The 17672-nt window shown below is 37.1% G+C and overlaps 1 protein-coding gene across 4 annotated transcripts in view; it reads right to left on the bottom strand.

Annotated features, from left to right (window-relative positions):
- The window catches only part of GABRB2 (gamma-aminobutyric acid type A receptor subunit beta2), a 206469-nt gene that overhangs the window by 91708 nt on the left and 97089 nt on the right, over positions 1-17672 (bottom strand). For all 4 annotated transcript variants that reach the window (XM_019740757.3, XM_019740765.3, XM_074313868.2 and 1 more), the window contains one exon: positions 16483-16565. In XM_019740757.3, coding sequence (XP_019596316.1) covers positions 16483-16565 — 83 coding nt within the window. The remainder of the gene's footprint in view (positions 1-16482; positions 16566-17672) is intronic.

Consider the following 17672-nt stretch of genomic DNA (forward strand, 5'->3'; position numbering starts at 1 on the left):
GTTATTTCTCCAGTTAGAAAGCTACTGACCCATGGAACCTGGATGCAGATAGCAATAAGATGTAGTGAAAAACTCTGCCCTTCTAGAATCTAAAGGGCAAGAAATAGTAGAGAACAATCCACCAAACCAAGACACTCGGCATTCATGATGACTCATTGGTTGTCACTAAGGCACTGAATCATGTCCCTATATTAGGGAGCATCTCCCATGCCACGCCTTCTCCTATCAGCGCAGCAGTCCACAACTACCGTGGAGGGACAGAGAGCAGGATTGGAGAAATGACTTGTGGGGTGCAACGTTAAAATGAGGGGTCCCTTGCTCACAAATTATTAAGAATTTCAGAACAGGGGTTGCAGAACATTGTCAAGCTTGGGGCCCCTCCAATCATGGGGACCTATTTGCCTGCCCATGTCTCATGCCCATGAAGCCAGCCCTGACAGGGTTAAATTCTGGATGCACACAGAGCTGTGCTCAAACTCCAGTTCTGTCACTTACTCAGACACAAAACTACTGCTCTAGGACCTGACTTAACAAAAGGTCCATGTGATAGGATTTGTGATTCTCCTTGTCTCCATTGGGAAGTGATCAGGAATCTAAATAAATAAGAATAACCATAATATTTTGTGTAAAAAAACTAGTGACTGCCTGGCCTAACTCCTACACTCTCCGAAGAACTTCACGGATGTCTGGTGCTAGTCAGTGGCTCTGACTTAGGTCTCCTGACCCCAAATACAATGCCCTTGTGGTAACATTGTGGTGCAAGAGGGGTTGCCATGGCTCCAGTTTTAGAACCAGGCAGCCTGGGCCCAAATTCTGACTCCCCTGCTCTGTGACACCTTGGGCAAGTTACTTAACTTTTCTGTGCCTCAGTTACCTTATCTGAAAAAGGGCAGATTAAGAGTACTTCACAGATTAAATTAAATATTTCATATAAATAATTCAAAACACTGTCATACAGAAAGTGTTCAATAAATATTAGCTATTAATATTTCAAGCTTCCCCTCGAGCCCCCACCCCCTTCTTGGAAGCTCTATGGATAATTATATTGATTGGGAGGTGAAATGAAAACTAAATTAGAGAGTTAAGTGGATCTACAGCTAGTTGAATAACTTTCTAAAACAAATTTGTATTAATGAGTTGATGTGTATGTGGCAGGGCTACTCCTGAATGTTATTCAAACTCTTTACTAACAGTTTAGGAAAAAAATGTGGTATGGTTATAAAAGTTGTTAATGGAACAATTCTAGGAGGGATTTTAAAAAAATTTTTGAGAATCAAGACACAGAAATGGCTGACAGAATGAAGGACTAAAGTAAATAAGATGAAATTTCACAGGGAGACCTGATTTATTTTTTTATTAAAAATAAAAGATATAAAAGACTTATGACCGTAAAGTTGACCAACGCTCCAAATAAAATCACAAGATACTGCAATTTCCCAGACAGTAAATACAATTTTAAGCTGCATTAATAGGGTAACCAGTGAAGGAAAGGGTGAAACGTGTTCCAATTTTAGTGTCACTTATAAGTGGGGTCAAAAGTTAACAGGCCAGGTCTAAGGTTTCTCAATATACTCACTTTTGCAACTGTAAAAATGCATGCCATACAAAAACGGCTATGGGCTGGACTTGTCTTATGGGTCATATGGTTTGCAAAGCTCTGGTCTAAACATTTTCATTCAATTAAAAAGTGGAGATTGTCAAAGCATATAAAAAGTAAGACCCTACTATGTGAGACCTACTTTAAATATAAAGGCACAGAAGCAGTGAAAATAAATGGATAGAAAAAGATTAATAATGCAAAAAAAAATGCATATTAGTGCCAAATGGCTCTTTTAATATCAAATAAAATACACTTTAAGCCAAAAAATATTACCAGAGATAAAGTGACATTTCATAATAATGCAAGGGAAAACTAATCAGGAAGGCATAACAATTATCAACGTGTATGCCACAAAAAGTCCTCAGATGCAGGAAGCAAACATCTACAGAATTAAAGAAAAATTACCCAAATATAGTAGAAATTTTTTACACCTCTCTCCCAGGATTTAATACAGCTAGGAAATAAAATAGTGAAGACATAGAGCATACAAACAATACGTGCTATTAACCATCCTGACCTAATTGTCATGTGTAGAACTGTAGATCCTTCAGGTACAGAATACCCATTCTTTTTAACTGTACATGGCGTATTTACCCAAGATAGACGAGGCTCCATCCATTTTAAAAGGATAGAAACTGAAAGGAATGTATTCTCTGATCACAACAGGACTGAATTAGAAATTACTGATGATACTATATCTAGGAAAATTCCAACTAATTATAAGTAAAACAACACAATTTCAAATAATTCATTGAGACAAAGATGGAATCACAAGAGTAATTAAAAAATATTTTGAAAAGAATGACTATGAAAATACATTAAAATTTTGGGAACGCCAAATAAAAAAGCAGGGCTTAGAGAGAAACTTGTATCTGTAGGTCCTCATATGAGAATAGAAAATTTTGAATGAATGGCCCAAGATTTCACCTAAAAAAAATCTAGAAAAAGACAAGTAAATATAAGAAGAGTGTGGGAAGAAAACAACAATAAAAAACAGGAATCAATGAAATACAAAACAGACAACAGAGAACATTGACAGAATGAAAAGATGACTTTGAAAATAGTAATGAAATTGGCAAATCTCTGGCATAACTAATCAACAAAAAAGGAGAGAAGCACAAATCAGCAAAATCAAGAATGACAAAGGGGTTATCACTACAGATGTTACAGACATTAACTGTATGCCACAATTCAACATCTCAGAAGAAATAGACACTTATTGAGAAACATAACTTACCAAAATGATACAGGAAGAAACAGAAAATCTGATTAGCCCTATACCTACAAATAACATTGCAAACTTTATCAGAAACTTGCCCAAAGGAACACTCCAGGCCCGGGTAGCTTCACTTGTGAATTCTAGCGAACACTTAAGAAAGAAAAAGAAACCACCAAACGTACACATTTTCAGAAAATGGAGGAGGCGGATGAATGTTCTTAGTCATTTCGGGGCCGGCAAATCTCCAATACCGAATCCTAACAAAAGTAGTTACAAAAACAAAAAATTATAGCTCAATACCCCTGATGATGCAAAAGTCCCATCGCCCATTTCTCCTGGTGCTGAAGTTGGACCATGGCCCCCTGGGATGTCCCTATGTCAGGGCAGAGAGATGAAAGGGACTGAAGATTTCTCATTGCCCCAGGACGGTCATCCATCTCCTACTTGGCAATGGAGAATCGAGAAGATTATCTGTTTTGTTTTCCTTTCTGGAAAACCTAGTGAAGCATTCTAATTGTTTCAGATTTCCCAGAAGAAAAAGAGGGTGAAAACGAGAATCACAAACCTCTTTTGCTTTCAGTAAATCCTTTTGCTCACATTTGAACAAGTCTTTTTTAATACAATTTCTCCCAATTCTTTTCATGGTTTCCCAAGCCCGGAGAGGTATCGGTAAGTATGCTATGTGTTTAAGAGAATCTGAGCTACAGTCTGAGTTCTGTTCTGATGCCACCATTGTTTCTATTAACTAAATGAATGAACACCAATAGAACGGTTAAGTTAACAAACTTTGTAATTAAACCTTCGGGATTAAAGGAATTCCAATCTCATCACTTCCAAATGTGTGTTTTAAATTACTTAACCCTCAGTTTCCCCATTTATAAAATAGGAATGACATTGTATCTATGCAAGGGCTCCTGTGAAGATCAAGTCAGATTATTAATGTGAAGGTTAAAACGCTCAGCACAAAACTGGCATTCCAAGTGGTAGCTGCTGTTAGTGTTACATTGAAAATGCGTCTTCAAATCTTAAAAGGGTCTTTTTGTTAAACCTTAAGAAACGTTCTGCTAGTGTATCTTCACAATCAGAAAATTGTTGCTGGTTAGTATGACCTTTATTTACTTAAGGTGCTAAGAAGAGAAGTTGGAAATGGAAAGACTTATTCAAGTAACAACTATTTTTGCATATGTAAGTAATTTATACTACTCTCTGTCTTCTGCTCATATATTAAGTGATTCGGATACAATTACAATTCAGAACAGCCACAATTATCCAACTCTAGGCCAGCTCATCCTTAATCTATTTTTCCCATTTCTGACCACCAACCCTTACCATTTGGCCATAAATTGATTAAGTTTAGACTCAAGTAGTACTTTATGTCAGAGGTTTAAGTACAAACAAAATGCTTCAGAATATATATCCATAATAAATATTTATTTCTAAAGGTGATAAAAAGAAGCTTTTGAAATCAATTATTCTAATAAGAGTGATTTTCTTTTAGTGAGAAATAAATCTTTTTAAAAAATCCCTGTTTATCAGAAAGGAAATACTAAAACTTATGAATTGTTTAGTTCTGGAATTTTCCACTTAATATTTTGGACCATTGTTGACTATGGGTAACAGAAATCGCAGAAAGTGAAACTGTAGATAAGGAAGGACTATTGTGTCCTTTTAAAGCAGATGTAGCTGGTGATATGCTGATTTTTGAGAAAAAGGTCCTTGACGATGTCTGTCTGGGACTGAATCCTGACTCCACGCCTCAGTGTGTGACCTTTACTTAATCTCTTACTCTCAGTGGGTTGATATAATACAATGAGACAATATATGTAAAGCATTTAGCTAGTGCTCAGTAAATTATGTCTATAACTATTGGTCCATCCATCCATCCATCCATCCATCCATCCATCCATCCATCCTACCTACCTACCTACCTACCTACCTACCTACCTACCTACCTACCTTCCGAGGTATCTATCTAATGTGGTCACAGGACAATTCACATAAAGTCTCTAACATTTTCACTTAAGTAGCCTCTAATCACTTACAAATAGCTTGAGGAAAAGGAGGGTGATAAATCCCAACAGAGGGGCATACACTTAGGGAATGCCTAATTCTACGACTTTGTTTTGGGAGGTCTTGGATCTAGACTGAATTTGGGTGAAATAAATCAATTAAATTGATGAAGAATTTCCTCACTACCTGTCATCAAAGCAATATAGGAGATAAAAGATAATGTAAGACATAACCCTTCCTTCAAGAAGCATAGCAATCTAGGTCTTAGATGCAAACAACATAAACTGACTTGGGTTAAGTTAAATAGAAGACTCATTCGTTAAACTGATATTGAGAGCTTAAAGAAGGCCAAAGAGCCGGGTGTGAAGCTATGAAGTCAGGGACATGTCCAAAATCATATAGCAGAACTGGTCTAGGGATGTCAGCTGTGCCACCTCCACTGCTGGGTAAGGGTACTACAGCTCTCACTGGGGAGACACAACTGACACATGCCCCTGAAATGTCCACTATCCACTGCCATGGCTCTTACCTTTTTTTAAGCTGATTCCCACTGCTGAGATTTCCAATCTCTCATTGGAAATTAGAGATTTCCAATCTCTCATTGGAAATTAGAGATTTCCAACTCAAAGTCATATAACTGGTAACACCTTGATCTTGCACCCACCTTCTAGTTGCAAGGGAGGCTGAGAGAATGAGCATCTGTCTTTTTTAACTTTTGCTATGGAAGGTGGACTCTCTTATAAAGCAGGAAATTCTTTAAATTTAGTGTTCAGGTATGAGTCCAGGCAACAAACATAACAAATATCCATGGAAAGCACATAATTCAGCAGACAGGATTTTAAAAGTATAGAATTATTAGAAATATAATATTTATAATTCCAAAAGAAATGCATTACTTTTATGTGAGGGATACAAATAAGGAAACGACAGTATAATGGTTAGACACATGGGCTCTAAAACCAGACTGCTCTGGGTTCCCATCTCAGGGTGGTCACTCTGCTTAGTACTGGGTACTTGGCTTACTATGTTCCCCAGGCTCACTTTTGTCTATGGTTTTAAACGTGATCCAGGCTCTACCAATCGGATGCTCTTGCTGGAGACATGAATTCAGAACTGAATTGACTGGGGAGAGAGGCAAGGCATAAAGCATCTTTCATTAGCTGAGAAGCATGGACTACCTGAGAAGCACAGTCTACCTGAGAAGCACACCTTACCTGACAAGCACAGTCTACCTAAGACGTGCAGTCTACCTGACAAGCACAGTCTACCTGAGAAGCAGAGACTACCTGAGATGTACAGGCTACCTGAGAATCACATATTACCTGACAAGCACAGTCTACCTGAGACGTGCAGTCTACCTGACAAGCACAGTCTACCTGAGAAGCACAGTCTACCTGACAAGCACAGTCTACCTGAGAAGCACAGACTACCTGAGAAGTGCTGACTACCTGAGAAGCACAGACTACCTGTGAAGTACAGACTACCTGGTTTGGGGCTGGCAGCTACAACAGTATTGAAAGTGGGCAGCACTTTGAATGAATCAGCAGTATTGAAAGTGGGCTCTATTGAGCAGGCAGTCATAACACTCCAGAAGGAGCAGAGATGGCCGCACCAATCCAAGGTTGGGCTGTGATTATGGGAATCATATCTAAAAGCTCAGCCTAGAGTCTGTTTCTTCAGTCCTTCCAAGAAATCTGTAAGCCAAGTAAGTCTCCTTCTGCTTAAACTAGCTAAGTTGGATTCTGTTTTCTTCAACTAAACATTCACTTGCTAACCTGTGTGGCCTTTTGTAAGTTACACAACTTCTCTAAGGAAACAAGTCCTCATTTGTAAAAAGGAAATGACAGTAGTAGCTGCCATAAGGTTCATCGTGTCAATATAAACACAGCAGAGTCTGGCACAAAGTAAGTATTTAATAAACGGTAGTACTATTAATGACGATGGTGGTCCTGAAAATATAATAATCATGGTCCTGGTTACAATGGAGGTGGCAGCAGGGACAGATGGTAGGCTCTGGAAGCTATCCTGAAGATTTGCAAAAACGAATCAGCAGTATTGAAAGCCTACTGAACGGAAGTATCTTCAACTGGTAACATAGGGAGCTAGGTCCAGGATCTGAGAAAAAGCAGCCTGAGTTGTAATTCATTGGGCTTTAATTATTATACCAAACAGAAACAACGTGAGGCTGCTGGTAATGCTTCAGGGAAGGTCTGTGGGTGTATTTACACCTCTGGCTTATGATGTTCACATCAGGTTTCACAGAGTGCTCTCCAGCCTACACTAAATATGCTACTAGAAAAGCCACAAATGTGGCATTTTCACTTCATTAAGATCACATACAAAATGGAGCCCAGCCAAAAATGAGACAGTTTTTGCAGGATGATGGCATTGCTGGCATCTTTCCTGAGCCTAAAGGAAAACCAAAGAAACAAGTTTGTACCCCCACCCACCATGAGATTTGCCATAGAAAAATGTATAATATACAATGAACACCTAAACTGCATTTTTAGCCCTCATGGGCAATTTCAAAGCAGGGAAAAAAATGAGCATTACAAACATAAAAGAAGGTGGACATCACTCACTCTCAGAAAGGTAAATATACATAATGTGAGCTTCTGAGCAGAGTCTCATCCAACACTCAGTGTCCTCAGGGACTTAAACACTCATTTAATCTTTAAGAAAATGCTTTGCCTTTAAGAAGCCATAAGGGGAATCAGTTTCCTTGTAATTGATCCTTGCTGTTCTTTGAGTCCCAAGGTGAACTTATGCAACGCATCCCTGAGCTTACCTCATGGTCTGAGGGGTGACCAGTCCTTAGGCTCTGGGCCCATGTACTAACCAAGTCAGCTTAACACAGGTGAGGGATGGAAGCCAGTGCATTCTGTTTACCTGGGTTTTGCATAGTGTTTATACTGATGCCCTTTCAATGTTATAGGACACAAATTTAATAAAGGATTGTGTCTACTGCTGAAAGATTTCTTCCCAAATTTTCTGTATCTAAAGGTTTAGATTCCAAAGGTACCTGTTGATTCACGTGGAAGTCCTGATTACCGCCAGATAATATAGTCTATGCACATTCTACCCATGTGCAAGCAGTTACTATGGAACATGCGCACACACTTCATTAACTGCGTCACTTTGCACATCATGTCAGAAGCAGCCTAATGTGCATTCAGGAAAATGAAGCAAGAAGGCGGATGTTCACCTGTGGGATTGGCAGATACTAATTTGATACTATGTACTGTTCTTTTTTGTTTGTTTTTTGGTTTGCCCACTGAGAAATAATAAAATAATGGTTTCCTTTGCAATTAAGACGATAACTATAATTCTTCAATTCTAATGAACTTTAGGTTCCTTTTACATTTTAGTATTTTTGAAATCGGGATATATCTACCAAGAGATGAGTACATTCAATGTAGGATTTTATTATTCTTATTAATACAATAGTGAATCTTAGAATTGGTGGTATTTAAGAGAAGAAAAAGCTATTTGTCAGACATTGACATTAAAAATAGATAGCCTGCATTCTATCTTATTGGCTCAAAGGCTGATCTTTAGTGTATACACTAATTCCAAGGCTCCTTAAGTATTAATTTCTTTTTGCTTTTGGACAAGTCCTCATCATTCTACAGCTGTCTCTGGTGATGGCACCCGAGATAACGCTGGAAGAGGCTCCTTGAACAAAGTGCAGGGTGCCTGGATTCCCAGGTTTGATACTGGGCTGAGGAGAGAACCAGAACCAGATAGCCCTGGGCACCTCTACAAATGGAGAAAAAAAGTAAGTTGTTGTTCCATGAGTTCCTCACAGCAGTGAGAGAGTGAAGTCACCTAAAGGGTCTCATCACCTCAGATGAGTCTTGGTTACCTGTGGAAGAGCCTAGCCTTCTCTCCTGAAGAGGCAGGCCGTCTCATCAGCATGCCCACTTCTCCTCTTGCCCCACGCTATTCAGAGAAGAGGCTAGCTATGGCAACAATCATATAAATGATGTAGATGCCTGATCTCTGCACCGTACACCTGAAGCTGAACAATAATGAATGCCAACTATAATTTTATATACATATGTGTGTGTGTGTATATGTATATATATATATATACATATATAAACGTATGTATATATATGGTTACAGGAAGCAGAGTACAGCATTAGGAATAGAGACACTGGAAATGTAATGGCTCTGTGCGATGTCAGAGGGATAGTGGATAGGGGGAGGGGGGGTCACACAGTGTGTGGGATATAAACGATAAACGTCTAAGTATTGCTTTGTCTTGTGCACCTGAAACTAATAAAAGAAAAAAAAATGTAGAGGAAACCCACGTCAGGTCAGAGAACTCACATCACTAACATATTTTGGTCAAACTAGCCCTTTATATACCAATATGAATTGACTACAAAGATTAGTAGGCATATAAGGAAAACTGTCACCATGAAAAAGAAAGATCGTGGTAAACACACATCTTTACAAAAGGAAACAGAAATATAAACAGAGAGGAAAAAAACTTGTAAGAAAACTTAAACTGATAGCCTTTAAATAAAAATAAATTGATATCTCTTATGGAATGTCACAGATTATGACATTCCATAAGAGAACAAATGAGTATGGAACATGAGTAATCAAAGAATAAGGAAGAGTTCTTAGAAACTGAAAACATGATTGTCAAAATATAATACTAGTAACAATTTTAGATTAAAATAAGTATTACTAATCTGGAAGATAAAACTGTACAAATTTTAATTCAGAGCCTTGGCAGGTAAATATGGAGAATCCAAGATCTCTCTAGTGAGGATCCCAGAAGGAGAAAATAAAGACTACAGAAAGAAAAATGAAAAATGTGAATTAAAAAAGGAAACATTTCTGTTTACTTAGGGAGGAAAACCTAGAGTGCACTATTTTCATTTTTCACATTCACAAAATCAAGATAAACCCTTCATAACCAAGTCACTTTCTAACGATTGAAGAATTGGAAGGGAGAAATCTTAAAGTTCCAGATAAACAGTAAGGTCACAAATAATATCTGCGTGAAGTGCCAGAAGTTCTAAATATATATGCTGGCACTTGTCTAGGGCCACGAGGGACTAATAATAGTTAAATAAAGATCATGTTTTAACAAGGTATCTGCACCCAGCAGGGACAGGGAGACAGATCCCTCACTTCCGCAACGTTAGATACAACTTAGGAAAATATCAGAATAGGACAGCAATGTAAATTAAATTTGTATGCAGTGACACCGGGGAGCATTTGCAGTGCTCTTTGCTTTATCCTCAATAAATAATTATGACTAAGACTCAATGGAATATCACAGGAATATTTTTCTCATTTGAAATAATTCAAGGATCCCCTAAAATACTCGTTGTGATTCTAAAAGCCTCAGTGGGGTGATAGATTATTTAGAAAGCCAGGAATTTGGGGGGACTTAGTCTCATTCCTCAGAGACACAACTACAAAATGAACTCCTGGGAGGAAAATCGGAGAAAAAAAAAATTACTAGGTAAATAGCGACAGACCATGAGCAAGACACACACTGTTCTGCTTAAGATCTTAGCAGAGATGTGATTTGCCTCTTTTCCTAAATAGCATTGCTCCCAGAGGTATATGCATATGGCATCTGCACCCTCACATAAACCAGTGCTTGGCTAATTGTCCTTTAATTAAAGATCTACTTCGTTTTGCTGGTGCCTAGTAACTACCAACCCAGAGCTCCTTAGAAATCATACAATCCCATCACGTGCCCAATGTAAGAATTTCTTCTTTTCCAGAAAATGGTTTTACAGCATATAGCAACCTACAGGATTTTCCATGAGCTATAATTGCCATGACTTTTTTTTTTTTTTTAATAGTTCAACTTAAAATTGCCTTTTGGCATCTTTTGCCATTAGTCTAGTATTGCCCTTAGGGCACACATAGTCTGCTCTCTTACGAGGAAATTCTGCAGTTATTTGAAAATAGCTATTCCATTTAAATACTACCACACTGTTGCCCTAAGATTCCTGCCCTCAAGGCAAAAGCATCCCTTGCCCTCCTCATTTCTGATACTGGTTCTTCATACTCCATGATTTATGAATCTTTTCCATTTTGGTCTTCTGATTGCTAAATATCTCTCTTAAAATGTTGTGACTCTCATGGAGCATAATATTCCTGGTATAATTTGATAATGATAACAATATGCTATAATAACAGCTGCTACTTATGGAAATATCAGAACCAAGAATTGCACAAAGATCTGTCTTGATTATCTGATTACCTGTAAAATACTGCAATGCTGCAGAAATGAGAAACCATAGCTTAAAGAAGCTAAGTGACCTATATAGTTAGTTTGAGGAACCCATAACAGACGTCTACCTGTATTCAATGAATGTCCTCTCATCCATTATACCACACTTGCTCAGAACTCTATCTGATTACTACTTCCTTTGTGATAGGTATTTTGAATCTACTGACATACTTTAAGTTGCCATCAATTTTCACTTTAGGAGTAGAAGAACACAATGCACTCTTGTTTCCTCTAAATTCTTAAAAATATTATATGCATATCTATTGAAATATTGACTAGTACATAGCATGAACTGGATCCAAAATATATTAACCCTGTGTCATAGTAAATTTGGTCAATGCCTCAAGCTGCTTAAAGTATTAATCTATATTGACCTCTTTAATAAAGAGTATTTAGGAGGAAATTGTTGAGAAGAAAATAGAGCCTTTATTCCATCAACAACCTAACGGCAAGTTGTTTTTATATTATATCGAAATTGGAATTCCCTAAGATGACAACGAGCACATTTGTATTTTCTGATTTCCTAAAGCATGGCGAGTATCTGCAGGAAGAGGAGATGCCTGTGCCAACACACTCTCACACTCACAGGGACTTCTGCCGCACTGACTACAGAGGCTTTACATCAACAGCAGGCTAGGGCTGTCTTCTTTGGCCAGTTTAAATGTTAACAAAACCATGAATGGATTATACTTAAAAATGGACTGCCTTTCACTTCATCCAAGTACAGATGTCAAAGAGCTTTTAAATGCTTCTCTCTGGATATTTTAGGCTAGCTATTAATTTATTTCCTTTTGGCCAAAGCAAAATAAATTAATCTCCATTTTATACTGTAGGCATAGCTGGCTGAGGCATTCTATGAGGAAACAGATAGCCCTACAGATAATGAGACTTAATTGAAATATAAGTGCAAGGGCTAGAATGAGGTCTACAAAGGTTGAGAAGGGCGATGCTGTGCTTTGGGTCTCTCCTTGGCTGGATACACTAGATCTCATAATAAGGGCAAATCTGTGGCAATATGGGACTTTGAAAATACAATAACCAAAATTAGTGTGGTTACAGTAACAACTATTAATTGCTGAGGCTACTGTTTATTAGATATCTACCATTTTACAGGCAGAAGTGCTAGATTCTTAATCTGCATTAATTCATATTAGTCTATATTAGTTCGTTTAATCCTCGTAACAACCTCATGTGGTAGATATTGTTATCCCCGTCGGAGGAAACTGAGACTCAGCTAAGTAGGGTGACTTTCCCCCCATGTCAGTGACTGTAAAAGGCCACCAAGAACTGGTTTCTGACGCTGCTACAAAGGGCAGTGGTAGGAATTTTTTTTTAAGATCCTAAAAGGAGCTTAAAAAGTTTTTTTTCCTGTTAAACTGGTCTCTTCAAAGTCAGTGGCTTTACTAACATAAATCAGCTGTCAATCACTACATCAGCTCAGAGCCACTTGCCACTCAGTGGCTACATGATCTTGAGCATATCATTTTACCTCTTTGAGTCTGTTTCCCTAGTTGTAAAGATAGGAATGTTAATGTCTACCCTGCAGACTTTAAGCTATAAATGCTTACAAGAGACAAAGAAGGTCATTATGTAATAATAAAGGGGTCAATTCATCAAAAAGATACAACGATCATAAATATTTATGCCCCCAACATTAGAGCACCTAAATATATACAGCAAATACTAACAGAACTTGAAGGAGAAATAAACAGCAATGCAATAATTGTTGGGAATTTTAATATCCCACTCGCGACAATGAATAAATCATCGAGACAGAGAATCAATAAGGAAACAGCATAATTGAACAACACTATAGACCAAATAGACCTAACAGACATATACAGAACATTCCATCCAATAGAAACAGAATACACATTCTTCTCAAGCACAGAGAAGCAATAGAAAAGGTCATAAATATTAAGAGTTGGCTTTTGGAAAAGATAAAACAAAATTTACAAACTTTTAGATAGACCAATCAAGAAAAAAAGAAGGGAGGACTCAAATAAATTCAGAAATGAAAGAAGGGCCATTTACAAATGATACCACAGAAAGACACTGGATCATAGGAGACTGCTATGAACAATTATATGACAATAAATTGGGCGATATAGAATAAATAAATTCCTAGAAATATCTACTAAAACTGAATTATAAAGAAATAGAAAATCTGAACAGACCAATAATGGGTAAGGCGACTGAATCAGTACTCAAAAACTTCCCAAGAATGATAAGCCTAGGAAAACATGGTTTCACTGAATTTTACCAAATATTTAAAGAAAAATTAATGCCAATCTTTCTGTAACTCTTCCAAAAAGTTGAAGAGAAAGGAACTCTCCCAAAGTCACTTTATAATGCCAGCACTACCCTGACACCGAAGCTAGATAAAATACAATACGAAAACTATATGCTAATATCCCTGATACATACAGATGCAAAAATTCTCAAAAAAAATTAGCAAACCAAATTCAACAAAACATTAAAAGGATCACATACCACGAATGAGTGGGCTTCATCCCTGGGATGCAAGGATGGTTTAACATTATACAAATCAACAAATGTGATACATCACATTAATAAGTAAAAGATAAAAATCACATGATTATCTTGAAAAAAAAAAGAAAGCATTTGATAAAGTTTGACACTGTTTCATGATAAAAATTCCAAACCAATTGCATATATTAGGAATGCACCTAAACGTAGTAAAAGCCATATATTAGAAGCCCACAGCTAACATCATACTCAATAGTGAAAGGCTGAAATTTTCCTCTAAGATCAGAAACAAGACCAGGATGCCCACTCTCACAAGTCCTTTTCAACACAGTACTGCAAGTCCTCGCCAGAGCAGTGGGGTATGAGAAAGAAATAAAAGACCTCCAAATTGGAACAAAAAAATAGTAAAACTGTCTCTGATTACAGATGACATGAAATTATATCTATAAAATGCTAAAGACTGCAGAAAACTACCAGAACTAATAAATGAATTTTATAAAGTAGCAGGATATAAAATCAAAGTATAAATACAAGAAATAAGCTGCATTTCTATACATAGACAATGAACCCCCTGAAAAAAAAATTAAGAAAACAATCCCATTCACAACAGCATTAAAAACAATTAAGAGAAATGTGATGTACAGGGGGTGCCAAAAAATGTATACAAATGACTTGTATTCATCTTTTGTTATTGATATATATTGAGTACTACAATTCTTTCCTTTCTTAAAATGTGTATACATTTTTTTTGGCACCCTCTGTATATACTCTTCTATATTCTTAGATAGAAGAAGGAAATCCTGCCATTTGTGACAACATGGATGAACCTTAGGGGCATTACGCTAAGTGAAATAAGTAAGGCAGAGAACATCTAATACTGTCTCATCTGACTTATGTGGAATTAAAAAAAAAAAACAACTCCTGAATTCATAGAAACAGATTAAATTGATGTTTGCCAAGGGTAGGGTCTGGGGGGCAATAGGTGAAGGTGGTTAAAGGGTACAAACTTTCAGTTATAAAATGAATAATATCTGGCTAGCTAATGTACAGCATGGTGACTACAGTGCATGATGCTGTACTGTATAGTTGAAAGTTGCTAAGAGTGAACCTTAAAAGTTCTCAACACACATATGCACACACATACATACATACACACACAAAAGATAACTATGTGAGCTGAAAGGCATGTTAACTAACCTTATGTGGTAATCATTTCACAACATACCTGTATACATATATCAAAGCACCACTTTGTACATACATAATATGTCAATTATATCTCAACAAAGCTAGAAAAAAATCTACTCTACCTCATTTAACAGGGCAACTCATTGCAATGAGATATGTAAAAGCCCCTTTATAAAACATCAACTTTCTAAAAGTCTAAGGAATTACCATGTTAATTATTCAACATTCATGTCACAATTACAATTTCCTTGGGTTTTGTCTTCGTCCTTAGGCACCAATGTTTTAAACTAAAAAGGCTATGTTTACTTACCTGACAGGGTTGTGAAAGGCTCAAATGAAATGGTATCAGTGCAAGTGCTTTAATTGTGTACAAATATGATTATTTAAAATTTCAGTCAAATTCTACCACAATAAATTCTCTGACCACGATAACCCATGAATGGTACACAGCAACCTACCCTTTTCAAAATGTCCTTACATCAACAACTTGAAACAACCAAAGAATTTGGGATCTGAAGAACATTATTCTGCACTGTAACCCTTATCTTAAGTTATAAAAATGCAACGTTATCCCAAAGATATTTACATAAAATAATCACAAAAATCCTACAGAACAATTTTATTAAATAGTTTTGCATGGCAGAGATCTACTGTCAAAATAAAACTGATTTGGAAATACAAGTATGAAATCAGGTTCTTCCAAAAAAAATGCATGTAAATTTAATTATCCCTGGAAGCTATTTTTTGAAATGGGCAAAAATACCCACAATGTGTCATAAATGCTATATTTCCACTCAGAGCAGTGATTTAGAGTCACGCTGCTTGCCACAGCTAGAGTTCCTGACAAAGGCTCAGAGTATCCGCACAGCAGTCAAGCTGCTCATTATCTAGAAAGCTAGATATAACATTGTCAGCCTCCAATTGTTTGGTGGGATGAGGTATGAACACATTGGGAAGAACTGACAGAGAAAAGAGATTCAAAACCCTACCCCACCTCAAATGACCTCCGTGTGTTACCTCTGAAATGGAGACGGGTTATGAAATTAACATTCTACCGAGCAGGGTAGGTGACTGAATCATCAAGAAGGACACTGAAATCCTGGCCTAGAAATGCAACAGCGCTGCAGAACAGGTCAGCACCAGAAAGAATATACACACACATGTGTATACGCCATTCTTGTTCATCATATGGCCTTCAGCAAGAATATAAATTTTCAACACTGAAAATAGTCCTTCAAAACAAAAACATCCTACCAATCCACACTCTATGAATATTCCAGCCAACCCAGAAGGCCACATTTATGTTGCAATAGCAAAGTGCAAATGTTTATGACATCAAAAATCATTCTGACATCTTCTGTCTCCCTGCCACCTTTCCCTATTGTCCCAAGCTTACTGTATCAATAACACATCTTAAGTGGCTGGAATAGCCCTATGTTTCCATCCAGGCTCTTAGAATCTTCCTTTTATTGCTAGATTAATTCTTCCCTTCACATCTCTCCCAGGGATTTAGGGACAGGACTAAGAGGACAGCAGTATCATTGAGGGAAGATATTAGAAGTACCTCTTTCCATCAAATTTAGTGTGCTAACAGGACCTTTGCAGGACCTGTGGTCTGGACATAAACCAGGGTAGGAAGTCTCTGCTTAAGAAAAACATTCATCAAGCACAGTTCAGTTTAGCTGGATTCTCAAAAAAACTTACAGCTTTCAATTTCCAAGGTGCAGTTTTGTTCATCCAATGGGTACCTCCTTAGGTCCATCATGCAGGCAGCTGTGGTTGTGATTCTAGAAGAGAAATTACAATGATATATGCTGTTAGCTGGTCCATGGCTAGAGTTGGAAAAATTAATTCCAAGTATCAAAGAGGAGAGAACTAGGCCTTTAAGAGACTGATTTAGCCAAAGCTCTAACGAAAAAGAGCTCTGTAACTTTGGAAAACCGTTATGAGGCTCATGCTGATTTGTAAAATAAAGAGATCCAACCAAATCATTTTTTCCCCAAAGTGTGGTCCATTATCTACTTGTACCAAATTCACCTGGGAGTGTTTGTTAGGAAGTTTCCATACTCCAGAATATTTTGGGGTGGGGTGGGATCCCAGGACCCTTATTTTATGAGCATCACAGGTGATTAAGAATATCAACATAGATATTCCTCTTCCATTCATCCTGGTTTTCTCCTTCCTTTCTCAAGACCCTAAAATCTAATCTTCAATCAATCCTAGCTTTGATCCATCATTTTTGACCTTTCTATGCATAGTATAGTACTTTGCAAGTGCTTTAATACACATACAATCAGCCTTTCATCTATCACTTGAATTGCTCTGTCCTGAGTAATCTGATATTCTTAATGACTTGTTAGAGAGCTTCCTCCTATGGGCTGGCAGAGTTATTTATTTAGGCCACTGGGTACTTTTATTATTTCGTAAGAGAGAAATGAATCTGTCCCTTTAATGTCTTTATATTTCTCTGTCATCATTTTTCACTAATCTCTCTGTTGAAGACCAAGTAGAAGGTGCCAAAAACATACAGTCCTAACTGATTTATCAATACATGTTTTCTGAACAATGAAGCAGAATAAGGTCATGAAAAAAATACAAGTTTTAGAACACATCAGACAGAGGTATAAATTCTAACTCTGTTTCGCTGACTGATTCACATCAAGATGGTTAACATTTCCTAACCAACCTTAGTTTCTTTGTCTGTAAAGAAATTATTAACAACAATAATTACCTAACAGGATTTCAGTAAAAATTGATTTAATAATTTATATAAAGAATATAAAAGAGTAAGTGACATATAATAGGTCCTTAAAAAAATCCCTTTTGCAACTGCAACAAAAAGAATACAATGCCTAAGATTAAACTTAACAAAGGATGTAAAGGCCCTATACACT

Source organism: Rhinolophus sinicus, chromosome 5 (assembly GCF_057876585.1).
Source record: "Rhinolophus sinicus isolate RSI-liver-muscle chromosome 5, RSI-T2T, whole genome shotgun sequence".
Classification (NCBI taxonomy): domain Eukaryota; kingdom Metazoa; phylum Chordata; class Mammalia; order Chiroptera; family Rhinolophidae; genus Rhinolophus; species Rhinolophus sinicus.